The following is a 15,257-nucleotide window of genomic DNA, read 5'->3' as shown; positions in this document are numbered from 1 at the left end:
TTGCCCATATTGGTCTCGACCTGATCATTGTTTTTCTTAACCACAAAGTCCAGTACTAATTCCTTGGAACACGTAAGTTAACGAAAAGGAAGGAAGATACAATGTAAAAGGGAAATAAAAATTTACAAGTAATTATATATATGATGTCACATCAAATCACATAAAGTTTAAGAAATCAATTGAGCAGAGAAATGTCATAGGTGAACCTCGAAACATCATGCTCTTCCCAAGCTTTCAAAATTTGGTGAATTGTCTCATATCGATCATTACACTCAAGATCAATCACTGAACATTAAAGATTATATTGACTTTAAATATAATGACTCAAGATCAACCACTCAAGATTATATTGACTTTAAATATAATGTGTTTTTTGGTACATTAAAGATAATTTCTTTATTTATTTAATTTATTTTACTAATTAAAATGAAGACCTAATGTGTTACATTCCCAAATTTGTATATATTTACAAAATGAAACTATTAAAGCCCAACGGAATGCATATATATGTTAATGGATCGAAAATTTAATAGTTAAAACTTTTGGTTTTGCACGTGGTCTAAAATTATATATTTGATGGAATTGTTTTTTTCCTTTTGAATTTTAAAAATAATTGAGAGAATTATGAGTTAAATTGCTTTAAAACCTCTCCTCTTAGATTTAAGTCAAAATTGACAATATTTATTTGAAGCTTTAATATAGATAGATTAAGCATTTTTAAGGTATATGACATGCGTGTATAAGTAAATTTTGCATCACAAAGTTTGAGTCTTGAAATGGGGTTACTTGAGAGTAGAAGGAGAGTTGTGCCAAATTAAGAGAAGGCTAGTTGATAGTGTTTTGAAAAATGAGAAGACCTGCTATATATAAACATTTTGAAACTTTTTAAATTGAAAAGATTGTTAATGTGAAAAAGAAATTATGACTTCATAAATATTGAAATCTACTTAAGATAATCATTAAATTACATTTTTTTTTAATAAATGAGATTGTAATTTGAGAATAAGAATGAAGATTATAAATGTTTAGATTTAAAATACAGAGTTTTTGAATACTAATTTTTAAAAATGACTACATAAACCATTGAAATTAAATTTTAGATCATTGTATCACACTTTAACTCAATAATAAAGGAGAAAAAGAGTTTTTTTTCTTTTTATCTCGCATCATATTTAATTTCATACATAATTTCTATTACAATATTGTTAATTAAGCTTACAATTTAAAAGGCTTCAGAGCGAGTTCATCGTTTCCCATCACGGAGTAGAAGTTAAGTATAAATTCTTTGTATGCAAAAGCACGATACAGTGGAGGGTCGCAGGCATGATTTGTTAGAGATTTCGCCGGTTCTATAATGCTATCATCTAAAGGGCCAATGAAGAAAGCAGCTGTTGTGCGTGCAACTTTTGAGTTTGTTACAACCCGATGTTCGGCACTCTTTAGCTTGTTGTTACTGATAATCTATGCAAATCAACAAATATCAATTAGTCACATTGCTACTGGTCACCAGAAAAAAACAACACATAATTAGCTTCTAATATACATAGTTTCTAATGTATATTATAGCAAGTTGGCCAAATTGTATTCTTTTTTTCTTTTAGCAAAACTGAAGAATCCTGTTTATGCAAGTAAACTAGTTTTGGAAAAGTTGAATGCAACTACTACTTATTTAGGAGCAGTGATAGATTCAGAATTTTTTTCGAGAGTATTCACTTATTTTATATATATATATATATATATATATTATATAAAACTTTGGACAGGTTTATTAATTTTATAGACAGAAAAATGTTCAGGAAATTTTTATTTTTCAATTTTATTTTTATTTTTTAATCTTGGGGGTGTCAGAAGAAAATTTTGAAGCTGTCTAAAGAAAAATTTTCCAACTTTTTTGGAGTGTCCTTGGACACCTTTCCACAAAGAATAGATCCGCCAGTGTTTGGGAGAGGGATAAACAGAGAAATTAACAGTGTTCAACAAGATAAAGGAATGCAGATATACCTGTAACTGGTGGCCTATGTTAATCACAATTGCATTATGCAAAGGCTCAACACCTATCCATTCCCCATCCTTGAAGACTTGAAGCCCGCTTACATCTCCCTGATGGAGAATGGTTATGAGGTTAGCGTCGCAATGTTTACTTAGTCCAAGAGTTAAACTCGGATCAGGACAGGTTGGGTAATGGTTAACTGATATTGACAAAGCTTCACTTAATTTATCCCCGAAGTAGCCAGATTCTAGCCCTAAGCCTTCAGAAACTAACTCCAGGATCCTTAAACCCAATTTCTTTGCTTCAATTGAATATGTTGACACAACCTCCCTGTATCTAGTTGGCTTTTCAGGCCAAAGTTTAATGGATTCTTCTAAAGGATGGCAAGGGTGTCGCAAATTGTCACGCCAAAAGTGAATCTCTTCCCAATCATAGTTTGGACTGCTTGTCAAAAGCCTGCAGCTTTTTTTGGGATCATCGGAGTAGAGAATGGCCTTTTCCTCCGCAGGCATCTCAAAGACCTCCTTGAAAACATCCATGCTTTCATTCATCAGGTTTTTTGGAATTCCATGGTTAACAACCTGTTTAAAAAGAGCGATGAAGTATATGAATAACAATCTAACAGGACAAAAATAAACCCAAGAGTTGAAAAATATAGAAAAAAAAAAATCTCTGAGTCCTTCTAATTTTGTCTAAGTCAAAAGTTATTGGTACTAAGAAATTGATAACCTGGAAAAATCCAAACTCTTGGCTAGCCTTCAAAATCTGCTGAATGATATCAGTTCGGTTTTGACCCTCAGCTATACTCAGATCGATTACTGGAATGGTATTGCATATAGGAACAAGAAGCTTGCCGGGTCTTGTTTCCGGTGGGAATATATAAGACTCAGGTAAGGGTTTACTTTTGCACCAGTTTGAAACAAGCTTCTCCATCTCTTGAATGTGAAGTTTTTGTGAATTGTGATCAGTCTTGTAGCGGTAATATGACGTATACGTTTCGAAATTAGTAGTCTGGCTTAAGATGCAAGTGATCACAAGAGAGAATATTTATGTTATAATTATCGGGCTCTGTTTTGGAATTGCTTGCTGGCTTAGCTCATACATGAAGTCAGCTATGATCACGACTGAAGGTTGATAGCTGTACAAACCAATTATACCAATAAAAAACAGCAATGTTGGACTAGGATACAGGTTGCCCATGTTCGTCTCGGCCTAATCCATTGCTTTTCTTAACCATATAAGTCCAATATTGATTCCTTGGAACATGGAAGGTAACAGACAGGACGATGCAATGTCAAAGGGAAATAAAAATTTACAAGTAATCATATATATGATGTCACATCAAATCACACTTTGATTAAATTTTAAGAAATCAATTAAGAAAAGAAATGTCAGGGGTGAACCTGGAAACATCCATACTCTTCCCAAGCTTTCAAACTTTGCTGAATTGTCTTTTATCGATCCTGACACTCAAGATCAATCACTGTAATGGATTTTCCTAATGGAACATTGAGCTTTCCGGATCTTCTCTCTGATGGCATCACATAACTTTCTGGTAAGGATCCATCATAATACCAGCTTGAGAGCAGTTCCATGATCTAAATTCAACGCCCAATGTTTGAAACTAGAACATATAGTTTTTATTGTTCAATGCCGCGTAAGACTTTGAGGCCAAGCTACAGGAAGTAGAGGGCATTAAAATCCTTGCTAGAAAGTTGACCAATAAATAAACAAATTAAAATCTTTGACAAGCTAGCCTTTTATAACCAGCCATATGCACTACATCCTCAAAATTTCTAATTATACAGCAATGATAACGATGATGATATTGAATTCCGCAAGTTGACAGCATTTTTCTTAGGGATTAAATTAATTGAATTAGTTTCACATCTATTTTTCTACCTTTCTGTTATTCCAATGTGATGATGAATGAATTATTATCTAATTCTTTGTCCGAAATGTTCATAATTCTCTAAAAAATACAAATTTTTGCAGTCTTGGGGATTGGCATCTTAGAGTCCTTTCATGGCAGCATCCAATATTTATTTGAAAAGCTTCCAATCTAATTTCTGTTATAATATATATGTAAAAACTTGAATAAATTTTGTGAGATAATATCATAAGATTCAGTGAATTAAAACAAATAATAGCTCACAATTTAAATGCAGATTTTCACATTTTACTGATAAAAGATTGGATTTGTTCAGAGTTAAACCAGAATTAGAGCCCCATGGTTGACAAAAATTGCAAGAGAAAATGTTTGCTATTGTCACTTTCTGCAATTGTTTGTCAACACTCTGTCATCTATGCTGCCACGTCAAATGTACCATTTAGCATCTCTGCTTGCTGGAATCTATTGTTTAATGGTACCTGGGCAAGTAACACAAATAAAAAATATTGAAAAGCAATTGTCAAACTGACCTGTCCGTTTTGGGGTGTCAAAAAGATGAGAAAATTTCAAGTTAAAATGTAGTTAATAATAGACTTTCCGACAATGTATTGCTAACCACTACATGATGAACAACATGGGTGATTGGAACAAGTACAAAACCCCATTGACTAGAAAATGAAAATGCAGATAATGACATGCGTAATCAACAAAGTAAAGGTACTCGATCCAATGTTCTCTGCACTTAAGAATCAGTGTAAAGAAAATAACACTATCTGTTAAGAAATTTTCATTTCAAAAACCGGCATTGCAGAACACCTAAACAAATATGTGTAACTTGGATGGACTCTAATGCTGTGCCAAGAGTAGTATATCTGTTGCTAAAATATTAGACTTTTAATTTTAGTAGTCAGATCCAATTCCTAATATCACTAAATACCAAAAAAAAAAAAAAAAAAGGAAAAACTCTTTAATTCTTATTCATCAGAAAACCCCACTAACAAAGATGAAAAACATGTTCCATAAAGAGAACTTGCTTCTTGGGAAAAAAAAAATGAAACACAAGCATTATTTCAGCTTTACTGCACAAATTTGCATGTTAACTAACAACAAATTGGTCCATGGCAGGGAAAAGAAAGAGAATCGATTTGGTTGTTTTAAATGACCAGCAAAACATGTATGATAAGAATTAAAGAAAAAAACAAATGTTCGTAACTCTTTCAATGACAAAGTCAAGCCTAAAGAAAAAGTGTGGGAACATTGTGATAAAAGAGCATAAGCTAATAATAGTATAAGTCTACCATATTGAGCTGGCTGAATTCTGGTTAACAGGAATACCAGGTTGTGAATGTCTGGTGGCAAGACTATTTTGCGGGACTATTTTGTGGAAAAGGCAAGGCCCTTGTAGGAAGCTGGTTAGTGGATGTACCATGGGCCCTTGTCTTTAATTCTTCAAGAATACGTTGGGCTTCTCTGAGTTCATCTTTTGCACTTGGCCCATGGCCTTCCCAGACATCAATTACTTGCTGCTGGAATTCAATTGCAAGGGTATAGCTGCAACATCCACGAAATTAATTTTTCAGATCCAAATTTAACCCTAAAAGCCAATACACATTGTAAAACAGATTCATTTCAGTTGACGTTACCATGAAAACGTAAACTTCCAGGTAAGGCATATGCTTTTATATCTACATGTGCATCATTCAGAAGAATGCAACATGTAACATGCATGGAAGTTTTGTATGGAAAACTTAGAATTTAGATTCTTCTAAAACTTAGTGGTAGTTTCTTTGTTGGTAGAAGAATTAAGAACAGCCTTATGAATGTACAGGAACATAGCATATCCTGTCGTTTTATTACATTATTGAACCTTGAACTTTTCACCTTTAGACTGATCCTTGAAATATGTTTTCCCTTGAAATATCTCTCCCTTTCTCATATAGCCATGGACAGATTTCACTTCAGCAATGCCCTAGGCTAACTCTCACGTCATGGTACTCTTAAATGTGATTCTTGATAATTTCCATTTATTTACTTTTTGAAACCCATTTTGCCTGTTACTTTAACTCAAGTACCATTAGAAAACTAATTAAAATGTGATAAAATATTAGAAAACAATATATCAACAAGACGGAAGCAACTAGTCTTTCAATAAAATGCAATACTGGTTTTCTCCTCATCAGCCAGATAAGGACACAATTATTTAGATAGCAGGAAAGAAGTCACCACATTACTAGTCTAACAGAAGCGTATTTGCGATGCAACTCCAACAATACTGAACTAGTAAAAGCATGATGCATAGAGAATAAAAGAAAAGAAAAAAATAAAAAAGCAAAACATCTTACCTTCCCATTGAACCATATGCTTTAGAAAGATTCTCGCAAGCTTCAATTGAATATGCATGATGAGGACCAAGAGAGACATCCATGATGTCCTTTGCAACTGCAAACATCTGTGCTGCTGACTGAGGTCTATCTAATTCCAAATATGCTGCCCCCAAATTGTTGTAAATATACCCAACCCCGAAATGCTTGGAACCAAAGCTCTCTTGCAATCTCTCTGCTGCACTCTCCAAGTAAGGAATTGCCTGCAGCACCTCACCTCTCAACAGGAGTAACCACCCTGTTCTAGCAGAAACACTTCCCTCTGAGTGCTGCTCTTGAGGCTGCTTCTCAAGTAAAGCCAATGTTCTCTTTAACAATGAAATTGCAGTTTCAAACTCATTCATAGTCTCATACTGCATTGATATCTCCGAGTATGCCTCAGCAACTACAATTGGAGAAACTGTCTCTTTCTTATCATGAATTCCACAAGCAATCTCCAAACAACTCTTCGAGTCCGCAAAATTTTCCTGATTACAGCTTTTCCCATCAAAATAAGCACCAGAGCTCGATTCTCACTATCTTTCTCTGTTCGCTGAACTACGCCTTTCAAAGTATTAATAGCCTCATCATACTTCTCCATTGCAATCTGCATACTAGCAGCACCGATTTCTAAATGGAGCAACTCAGAACCTTACCCCAATTCTTCAAAACCTTCTGTGACAACTTATTCTGCTCCAATGCCTTCTCATGCTCCTCTTTACCAGTAAAAATAACTCCAAGAATCCTCCTATAATGTGCAACCTCCGCTGAATTATGGCCCAGCTCCTTCCTTTGAATCTGCAACGCCTTCAAACCAAAAGGCAAGGCCTCCTAAAATTTGGAACTGAAACATAAGCTTCAGCCAAATCCCTATATGGCATCCCCAATTCTTTACCATCCTTCTCCAAAGTCATTCTTAATTTCCAAAGCCTTCTTAAGATTCCCAAGAGCCTCCTCTCTCCTTCCTATCGCTTTCTTCACATTCCCCAATTCAAGCTGCACCGCATGCAGCACTGGCCTGATATCCTCAACACTAGCAACACCATATTCCTCTAACCTACCAAGCAACCTATTAGCCCTATTAAGATAGCCTAAACTATCATTAAACCATTTTAAACTATAATTAACAGAACCCTTTAAACTATAACAGAACCCATCAATTGTAAAGCCATGGCAACAAGTAAAGAAGGTTTACCATCTTTATCCAATGCTTCCAATGCTTTGTCAGCAAAAGATAGAGCCTTTTCAGGGTCTTCAACTTCTTGGTCAAGTTCGAGTCCAACTTTCAATGAAGCTATCACCAGCTCTCTCTCATCAAAACAAGCTTCCATATCTTAAATTCTCCGAGCATTTCTTCAGCGGTTTTAGCAGACTCAAAAGCTTCCTCAAGATCAGATTTTACTCTCAGTTTTCTCCGCCTAGAGGACAATTGGGTGGGTTTTTCTCCAAGAGTATCGAAATTACGAGATGGGTTTGTTTGGAATTGGTGGGTTTTGAGGATTAAGCCATGGCTTTTGGCACAAGATTGGAGGCGACGGCCGGATGAGTGAAGAGGTGAAGAAGGAGATGACAATGGAGAATTATCAGAAACGTAATTTCTGCAGAGGAGAGGGGCGATTGTTGTCCTGAATCTTTGGCGGTTGAAGTTTGAAAGAAGTGAAATTGAAGCTTTTCTCATCAGAATTTCAGCACTGAAGCTTTTCTCGTGCTGAAATTCAGAAGTTTTTGCTCTTGTTAAACCAACCCCTTCAAAAACCCTTAACCATGGGTTTAGTTTTGTTAGTAAGGGTAACAGGTCCAAAGTGGAGAGTGGGATGCAAAATACAAAATGAACAAAAAAATTTAAGATGACAGATTTAAAAATTAATAAAAAATTTATATTAATTTTAATAAAAATAAAAAATATATTATATGTTTAACATGTTTACATTAATTATTATACGAAAACTTTTACATTTTATAAATTTTTTTTCAAGATACAAATTGACACAAGAACATAAACTAACTTGCCAAAATTACTAATGTAAGCCTTGTTATTACTAATGTATGCCTGCAAAGAAGACAAACTAGCTTGCCAAAATTAATTTCAACACCATTTAAGGATGCTTGACCAAGACAATTATGCAAAAAGAAACACATGGAATTGAAAAAAAATTTTAAAATGATCAATGGCTTGTAATTGTTTGTTTATACACAATCCGAAGGCTAACAGTGATTCATTGGAGTATGTTACCTTCTAAATCTGAGTTGAGGCCTTCTACAAACTAACCTCATATGAATCTATATACAACAAAGAATACAGAGCTTCTTCTAATAGGACATAAAACCCTAGGCCAGCAATAGAAACCCATTTGCATTCCATTCATTTGAAGGAATGTATCACTCCACAAATTAAGATCTTATTGATCAATCGAAGCTCAGGGGCCTTAAATTTGCAGTAGGAGTTTCAGGAGGTCTGCTATAAATGTCATCAAAATGAAGATTTACATCCCCTCCGGCTTCAAGATCATCCATGTAAGTCGTCCGAGATAACCTTTGAGAATCCCTCCAATCCAAGATTTGATCTTGCTCTTCTACACTTCTCTCAGAGATGTTATCATGAGGATGGTCTGGAGAATAGTGGTTGAAATCAGGAGGTTCAAGAAAACTTGTTTGGGAATGTGCACCATGGGAACCACTTCTAGCCCACCAATGGCTCCTTGTATGGTGTGCCAGTTCATTTGTATCATGATGCTGAAGCACACTCTCATGGAATAAAGGAGCTGATGTTGAAGCTTCAAGATGAGACTGTGACCAATCATCATGATGGCGTGGCCAGTATTCTTCACCTCTTGCTTCACTATTTGTAATGTTGATTCGTAACCAATTATCTCCATGCTGTTGCTCGGCTGGTTCAAATGGCCTGGTTGCAGTGTCTCTCCTATAACTGTTCACATAGTGAGGTCGAGATGTATAATACCAATCAAGAAGATAGGGGTGATTCTTTTGATCAGCATCAATTAGCCATAAAGAACCCAAATTGTAGCCAGTGCCAGGAATGTTCTGCTGCATTTCCCTTGATAAAAGCCCATTTCTATCTCCATAAGCTCTCAAATGGAGGTCTCTCAGTGGGCTACCTCGCAACAATCTACCTGGAGAATATGCCTTTCTAGCTCCCCCCTCTTGCAACTTTAGATCCCTGAAAGTTCTAATATTTGACAGGAACTGCTTACCTTGAGCATCTGGTTCCCATGAAGGATAGCTACTTTGGAAACTGCAATTAGAATAAAATGATTCAAGATGAAGTTATACATGAAAGGAAAAATTAGAAAGGAGATTCATCATAATACAAAGGGGAGAAAAAGCACTGTAACCAAGAAAAATCACAAATCTAAACTTTAAAGAAAAAAAAGAAAAAAAAATTATGAAAGAATTGGGGGAAATAATGACTAGAAGGACAGGAAGGCATTCGAAGCAATCAGCCAAGAAATAATCTAAATTGTAGATAAATGGCATTTCGTACAAAGCAATACTATATTGTGTCTCACCAGATCGCATTTTTATAATGAAATTCAAAACTTGCTGTCAGCTTTTATCACAGAAAATACTAATAGAAGATTTTGTGGTGATTTTGAATTTTCCAAGCTAATTCACCTAGCAAATAGCAAGAATAATATGTGCGAGTGGTGTACAGCAGAGAAAAGATACAAATTCAGTTGACCTTGCTATAATCATACCTCAAGAACGATTTCTCCATTTTCCCTTGAGAGCTCCTCTGTGCACGAGGCATATTTTGTGGAGAGGCATAATTGCCATTGCCATGCTTTTGGAAATCAAAGGCACTAAAACTGCAAAATAAAGAGGGGAATAATAAAAAATGTTATATCGTTTAATGGCACATGATATATATATAGCTAGTAATAAACTGGTTGAAAAGAAGTAAAAGGAAAAGAACAGTCTACCTGCAAACTTCGCCAACACCTTCAATATGCACAGTAAAATCTGCAATGAACCGTAAAATGTCATCCACCCGCTGCAAAATAAACACGTGGCATTTTAGTTCAAAAACTAAGATGTGTGGTATAAGAAATGACAATAAAAATCATTTCCCAAAAAAAAATTAACCTTTGGGACAACAAATAGAAGCAAGAATGGAGTGAGGAAAATTGAGGCCATCTCCTCTAGCAGCATCATCCCAGTGTACTGCATCACAAAATTAAAAAACAAAAAGTTCAAAAAGTCTGATGTAAAGAGAAAAGAATTAAAACATTTGTCAAATGAATGTTAACTTTAATTGTATCTCCCAATCAAAAAGTAACAACACCAGACAAAACATGGCTGGCCTAGAAATTTTTATTGCTGGCACTTGATGCAGCAAAATGGTCAGAACAAGTGACATGTTGTTACTAGAAAATCCATAGACTTCCATGAGTTGTAAAACATCATCCAAACTGAGGATCAAGACAACTAGGAAAAGCAATGACCAATGCAAACTAGCCATATGGCTATATGGCAGTTAAAACATCATATCTTCCCAGATTTACAATTCCAAATGCAACTCCTAGATTCAAGTAGAACCAAAATAGGAACTAAGTGGGATTACCTGAAATAGAGTTTCAAACTCTATCCGGACTATTTCAGTGTTCTCTTTACCACGCCATCTCTTTGGCATATAATGTGTATGTTGAACCACCATAGACATTGCTCCTTCTGGATCAAGGACCAGAAGTTCATCTGTAACAGCAGCCCGACTAATGGCAGTTATGGTTCCAAAAATAGCGGCATACCAAAACAAGTTCCGACCAAATATCTACAAAAATAAAAAAAATATATACTCATATGTAAAAAACTATAATGAAATATAGAAGAAAATAGAAGCATCTGAAACAGTTAAAGTTCAAAAATATTACATGACCCTCTAGCAAAGATTCCTCCAGAAAGGCAATGATGATCAATATAGCAGCAAAGCCGCCAGATACAAACGAGATAAACTTTGCAATGATAGAAATAATTGGTGAGGGGAATTGCTTTAGATACTCAGCAGCATGCATTACACTGCTATTAATCCGATGCTTGAATAAATGGTCAACCTGTAAGACAAGACAACAGTATATGTAAAAATACAGCATAACAGTATGTAAAAACAGGAGAATTTAGAAATGTAAAAATCCATCTCAAGAAACAATTGTTGTCATCTTATTTTCACAGTAGGTTCTAAACAACTTTTCTTCTCTATAAAAAATTTAAATTTTCTTTTTTTTTATTTAATTAAATTTAAATTTTCACATGAAATACAAGTATGTAACTTCAAACAATGACTAATGCTCAAGATTACCAGATAAATGTAATAACACAAGCTTGTGAGGATAGCTAGTGGATTGATCCTTATAGACTTCACAGAACAAGAGAAAATGATTTAACTTACAAATGAAGCAGAGAGAAGAGGGGATGATAGTACCTCATTGAATTCTCTAAACATCCACTTTGACAAATTTGACCATCTTCGGGATGAAGCTATGCTTGGATGATTATAGAATTGCTCAGCATGTCTTAAGAAGAGATATACCAGCATGAATATAACAAGAAACGGAGAGAGAAGAAGCATAGCAAGCCCCACTACCCTGAGCCTCTTCTTCAATGTTCTAGGATTAGAAACGAAGTCACTTCTAACACAGAAGTTTCTGCAAAAAGCATCCATTCCAAAAAGAAGTTGGTTCTAAACCCCTAAAATTTAGTTGTTTTTTCTTTTCTTCAAAAAAAAAAAAAAAAAAAAAAGAAAAAGAAAAACTAATAGCAAAATGTTTTTGGCCACTAAAATCACCAAAACCTCATAAAATTTGTCAAGGTTAATTTCAGGGTTACATTTGGAACTTGAAATACTTCGTAAAATATTTTGTCCCTAAAGATAGAATGGATCTGTAAAACATTTTCAGAATTTTTGACATATACCAAATAGGTGCAAGCCAAAAAGGCACAAAAAAGCAACAGTAACCCAAAAAAAAAAAAGCAGTGTTACATCATTTTAACTAACTTTTTTTCTGAAATAAAATTGACCCGTAAAGACCAACCTAAGCAGGATTACCAAACATTAAGACTTCGTAGCAAAAATGAAAAATCTAAGAATTTCTTAAACTGCAGCACCAAAGTAGCTGCTAGGAACCAAAACCATGCACGGGATGATGCAAAGAAAAAAATTCATCGTCTCTTGACTACAAAAACGTATAAGTCTCAAAGACCACAACCATTTTTGCCAGTGTTATCACAACAGATTTCAGAAAACACACTAACAATTAAATGGTAGCATTAATTTTTCACATTTTAACACCAAAAATGCATCTTGTTGCACCTCTTCACACAATAAAGATTATATAATATTCTTGAAATCAAAATATTATGCATTACAAACTGACGAAATAAGTAATTTATTTGAAAGTATAAAGTCATTACACTTGCTTCTCTAGGTTGTTCTGCTAAATATACGTGTTAGAACCATATCCATAACAGTAATTACTAGAGGAAGGAACGTACATCAAGCAGAAAGTCAAATGTTCTTGTAAAGTTAAACATACCGGTCAAACATGCTCTGCAGTATACACCAATTTAAGGTCCATTCAAGTGTCTTTGTCAGAGTGAGACGATGTTGCACTCCATCAGGGCCAAATTTGACAGTTGGACCAGCACCAGGGACCCAGGGTGAAATAGGAAAAGCAAGCACTCCTTTATTAAGCATTCCAATCAAGTAGTTCTCCTTTCGCATCAATCGCATAACCACATCAAGAGCAGAAAGATCCTTGACCACACAGAGCTGGTGTGAACTTTGTAACCGGACAACTCTTTCAAGGATTGTTGCCCATGGCATGGTTTGAATTTCATTGTCAGTAACATGGAGACTGCAAAATTAAATTTCAAAAAATAATAATAAAATCATTAAACATTTATAGGATACTGTTAACATAAATGCTCTACCCAAATGCAAATTAAAGCTCAGAGCATCGTGTAACTAATCAAATATAAACTTACGTGTTATAATAGAAATGACGTATTCCGAGAGTGTCCTTTAATTGTGCAAAAAACCTCAAAAAACAGAATATCCAATAGATGGAAAATAACCCCAAATATCCAACAATAATAGCTTTCGAAAGTGTTAAAGGGGTTAATGGGTGATGGTGAAGAGCTTCCTTAGCAAGATCACACGGCTTAATACCAGATTCAAATGCATCCATCCCACACTTTGCATTGCGGAGACCATTCCAATCGACAAACAATAAGAAAAACCCTGAGAAACATATGGTAAAGCCCAGGCTCAAAAGCTCAACTATCCATTTTAAAATGATGCACCAAAGCCCTTTCTCACAATAGTAGCTATAGAGCCGTTCAAAGAACAAGTCCAAGTCAGAAATTGGTTCCACATTTGGAGTCTCACCATTAAGAAGCCCTGAAGGGCTTTCACTACCAGGACTTGGTGGCGCTCTTCCATAATCAGACAACTCAATCTCTGGAGGCCCGTCACCTAGTAAGCCCGTTGTCAAAGAGGATTCACCACCCCATCTCCACTTAAATATGCCAAGAGCATTTGCAGCCTTTTGCCCCCCAAACATCATTTGTAAATCTTGATGACAGGGAAAAACAGCCAGTCCATTCCCAAATAACGCAAATGTTTATGGCAAGGTTCTGCCAATAAAATGAAAATCAGACAAATTCCTTTTTTATGATGTAAGCATGCACATGCTCATATGCACAGAAAGCAGGGGAAATAGAAGCAAAACAGAAAACTAATCCATCAAAATGTGCATCAGAACAACAAAGAGACTGAGCAACACTATGAACAGCGCAAAACTTATCGCCGGTATCTTTTTAATGTAAAATCCAAATGCTGAATGAACAAATAAAACAAGAATGAAAGAAACACATCATCACAAAATATTTCTTCTAAATCCCTACACTAATTACTTAAGTTCAAATACCTGCAAATCATAAGTTGGAACAAAACCACAATCTTTTCCTTGATGAACCAGCTGGCAACAAGCTACAAGATGCAACAATTTCAACCTATAAAATTAAATTGCAGATCCTTGAACACAAAGAGTAGCAAATGTATGCAAAACCACAATACGTAAACCATAAAAAAAATAATAAATAAATAATATATGTAAGAAAAACATCAAACCGAGATAAAATTTCAGCAGATATATTGGTGCCCATTCTTAATTCAACTGTATGCAAACCACAATACATAAACCATAAAAAAAATATATATATAATATATATATGGAAGAAAAACATCAAACCCAGATAAAATTTCAGCAGATATATTAGTGCCCATTCTTAGTTCAACTAAAGTAATCCAGAATATCCCAAAAAAAAAAAAAAAAATTAGCAGGAAATTATGCTAAAAGAAGGTAATTCTTGGGGAATTTTAAGTCAACCAAAGACTCCAATTTCAATTAAAATAAAAACAAACTATTAAAAAATCAAAAGTTAACCCAAATTCTAACCATATAAATTCTCCTAAAGAAGAAAAGAAAAGCAGCTGAAATAAATAATATGCCAAGATTATCCATTTATCACAATCAATAACAAAAAGTATTTGAATTACCTACGACCCACCAACAAGCAGCTCCAGTAACACCCGAAAGAATGAAGAAATAGTAAAAACGGCGAATTTGGCCGATGGCCAGAAAGGATTATTCAGCAAAAATCAACAAAAACAAAGATTGACTGTAACTTGGAGAATTCCAAGAAAGAAAGAAAGAAAGAAGGACAGGACAGGACAAGAGACGAGGTGGTTTCCGGTTGCGTGGAAGAAAATAAAGAACAAAATATGAATTTTTATTTACGATTAAATCATTCCAAAATTACCAAGAAGTTAATCAATTCAAGAATTAAAGGAAAGGGTGCCTCTGGGCTTCTGCTTCTTCTTCTTTGTTGGGTTATTTAAGTGCCAAAGCCTTGGTGAGCAGCAGAAGGAAGGATTTTTGTGTTTGTTTTTGTTTTGGTCTTGAACAGACTGGAAAAGACCAGGTGTCGGATGATTCAG

The 15,257-nt window shown here is 34.8% G+C and overlaps 2 protein-coding genes and 1 pseudogene across 10 annotated transcripts; all 3 read right to left on the bottom strand.

Moving 5' to 3' along the window:
• Window positions 1-1,128: 1,128 nt before the first annotated feature.
• LOC111283475 (hyoscyamine 6-beta-hydroxylase-like) lies at window positions 1,129-5,353 on the bottom strand. Its single transcript, XM_089758671.1, has 4 exons — window positions 5,217-5,353; window positions 2,720-4,360; window positions 2,002-2,571; window positions 1,129-1,461 (listed from the first exon to the last, which is right to left on the bottom strand). Exons 2-4 carry the CDS (start codon window positions 2,921-2,923, stop codon window positions 1,216-1,218), a joined length of 1,020 nt encoding a protein of 339 aa, XP_089614797.1. The 5' UTR covers window positions 2,924-4,360; window positions 5,217-5,353; the 3' UTR covers window positions 1,129-1,215.
• Window positions 4,934-8,073, bottom strand: LOC111283474 (protein KINESIN LIGHT CHAIN-RELATED 3-like; annotated as a pseudogene). Its single transcript, XR_016341041.1, has 2 exons — window positions 6,224-8,073; window positions 4,934-5,432 (listed from the first exon to the last, which is right to left on the bottom strand). The product of XR_016341041.1 is annotated as a protein KINESIN LIGHT CHAIN-RELATED 3-like (transcript).
• A 311-nt stretch (window positions 8,074-8,384) lies between these two features.
• LOC111283401 (autophagy-related protein 9-like) lies at window positions 8,385-14,999 on the bottom strand. 8 transcript variants are annotated; one of them, XM_022871932.2, is made up of 12 exons: window positions 14,817-14,999; window positions 14,185-14,269; window positions 13,644-13,891; window positions 13,241-13,496; window positions 12,790-13,110; window positions 11,679-11,901; window positions 11,131-11,310; window positions 10,824-11,030; window positions 10,346-10,423; window positions 10,183-10,253; window positions 9,958-10,068; window positions 8,385-9,494 (listed from the first exon to the last, which is right to left on the bottom strand). In XM_022871932.2, exons 3-12 carry the CDS (start codon window positions 13,819-13,821, stop codon window positions 8,648-8,650), a joined length of 2,472 nt encoding a protein of 823 aa, XP_022727667.1. In that variant the 5' UTR covers window positions 13,822-13,891; window positions 14,185-14,269; window positions 14,817-14,999; the 3' UTR covers window positions 8,385-8,647. The 8 variants fall into 8 exon arrangements, with proteins under 8 accessions (XP_022727667.1, XP_089614794.1, XP_022727662.1 ...); XM_089758668.1 differs by having other exon boundaries at window positions 14,185-14,246; XM_022871927.2 differs by having other exon boundaries at window positions 13,241-13,891.
• Between the last annotated feature and the right edge of the window lie 258 nt (window positions 15,000-15,257).

The sequence above is a fragment of the Durio zibethinus genome, chromosome 3 (assembly GCF_047325235.1).
Source record: "Durio zibethinus cultivar Kanyao isolate XHJ-2024 chromosome 3, ASM4732523v1, whole genome shotgun sequence".
Lineage (NCBI taxonomy): Eukaryota > Viridiplantae > Streptophyta > Magnoliopsida > Malvales > Malvaceae > Durio > Durio zibethinus.
Note: the sequence above shows the minus strand (reverse complement) of the source record. Positions and strands in the feature narration are given on the sequence as shown.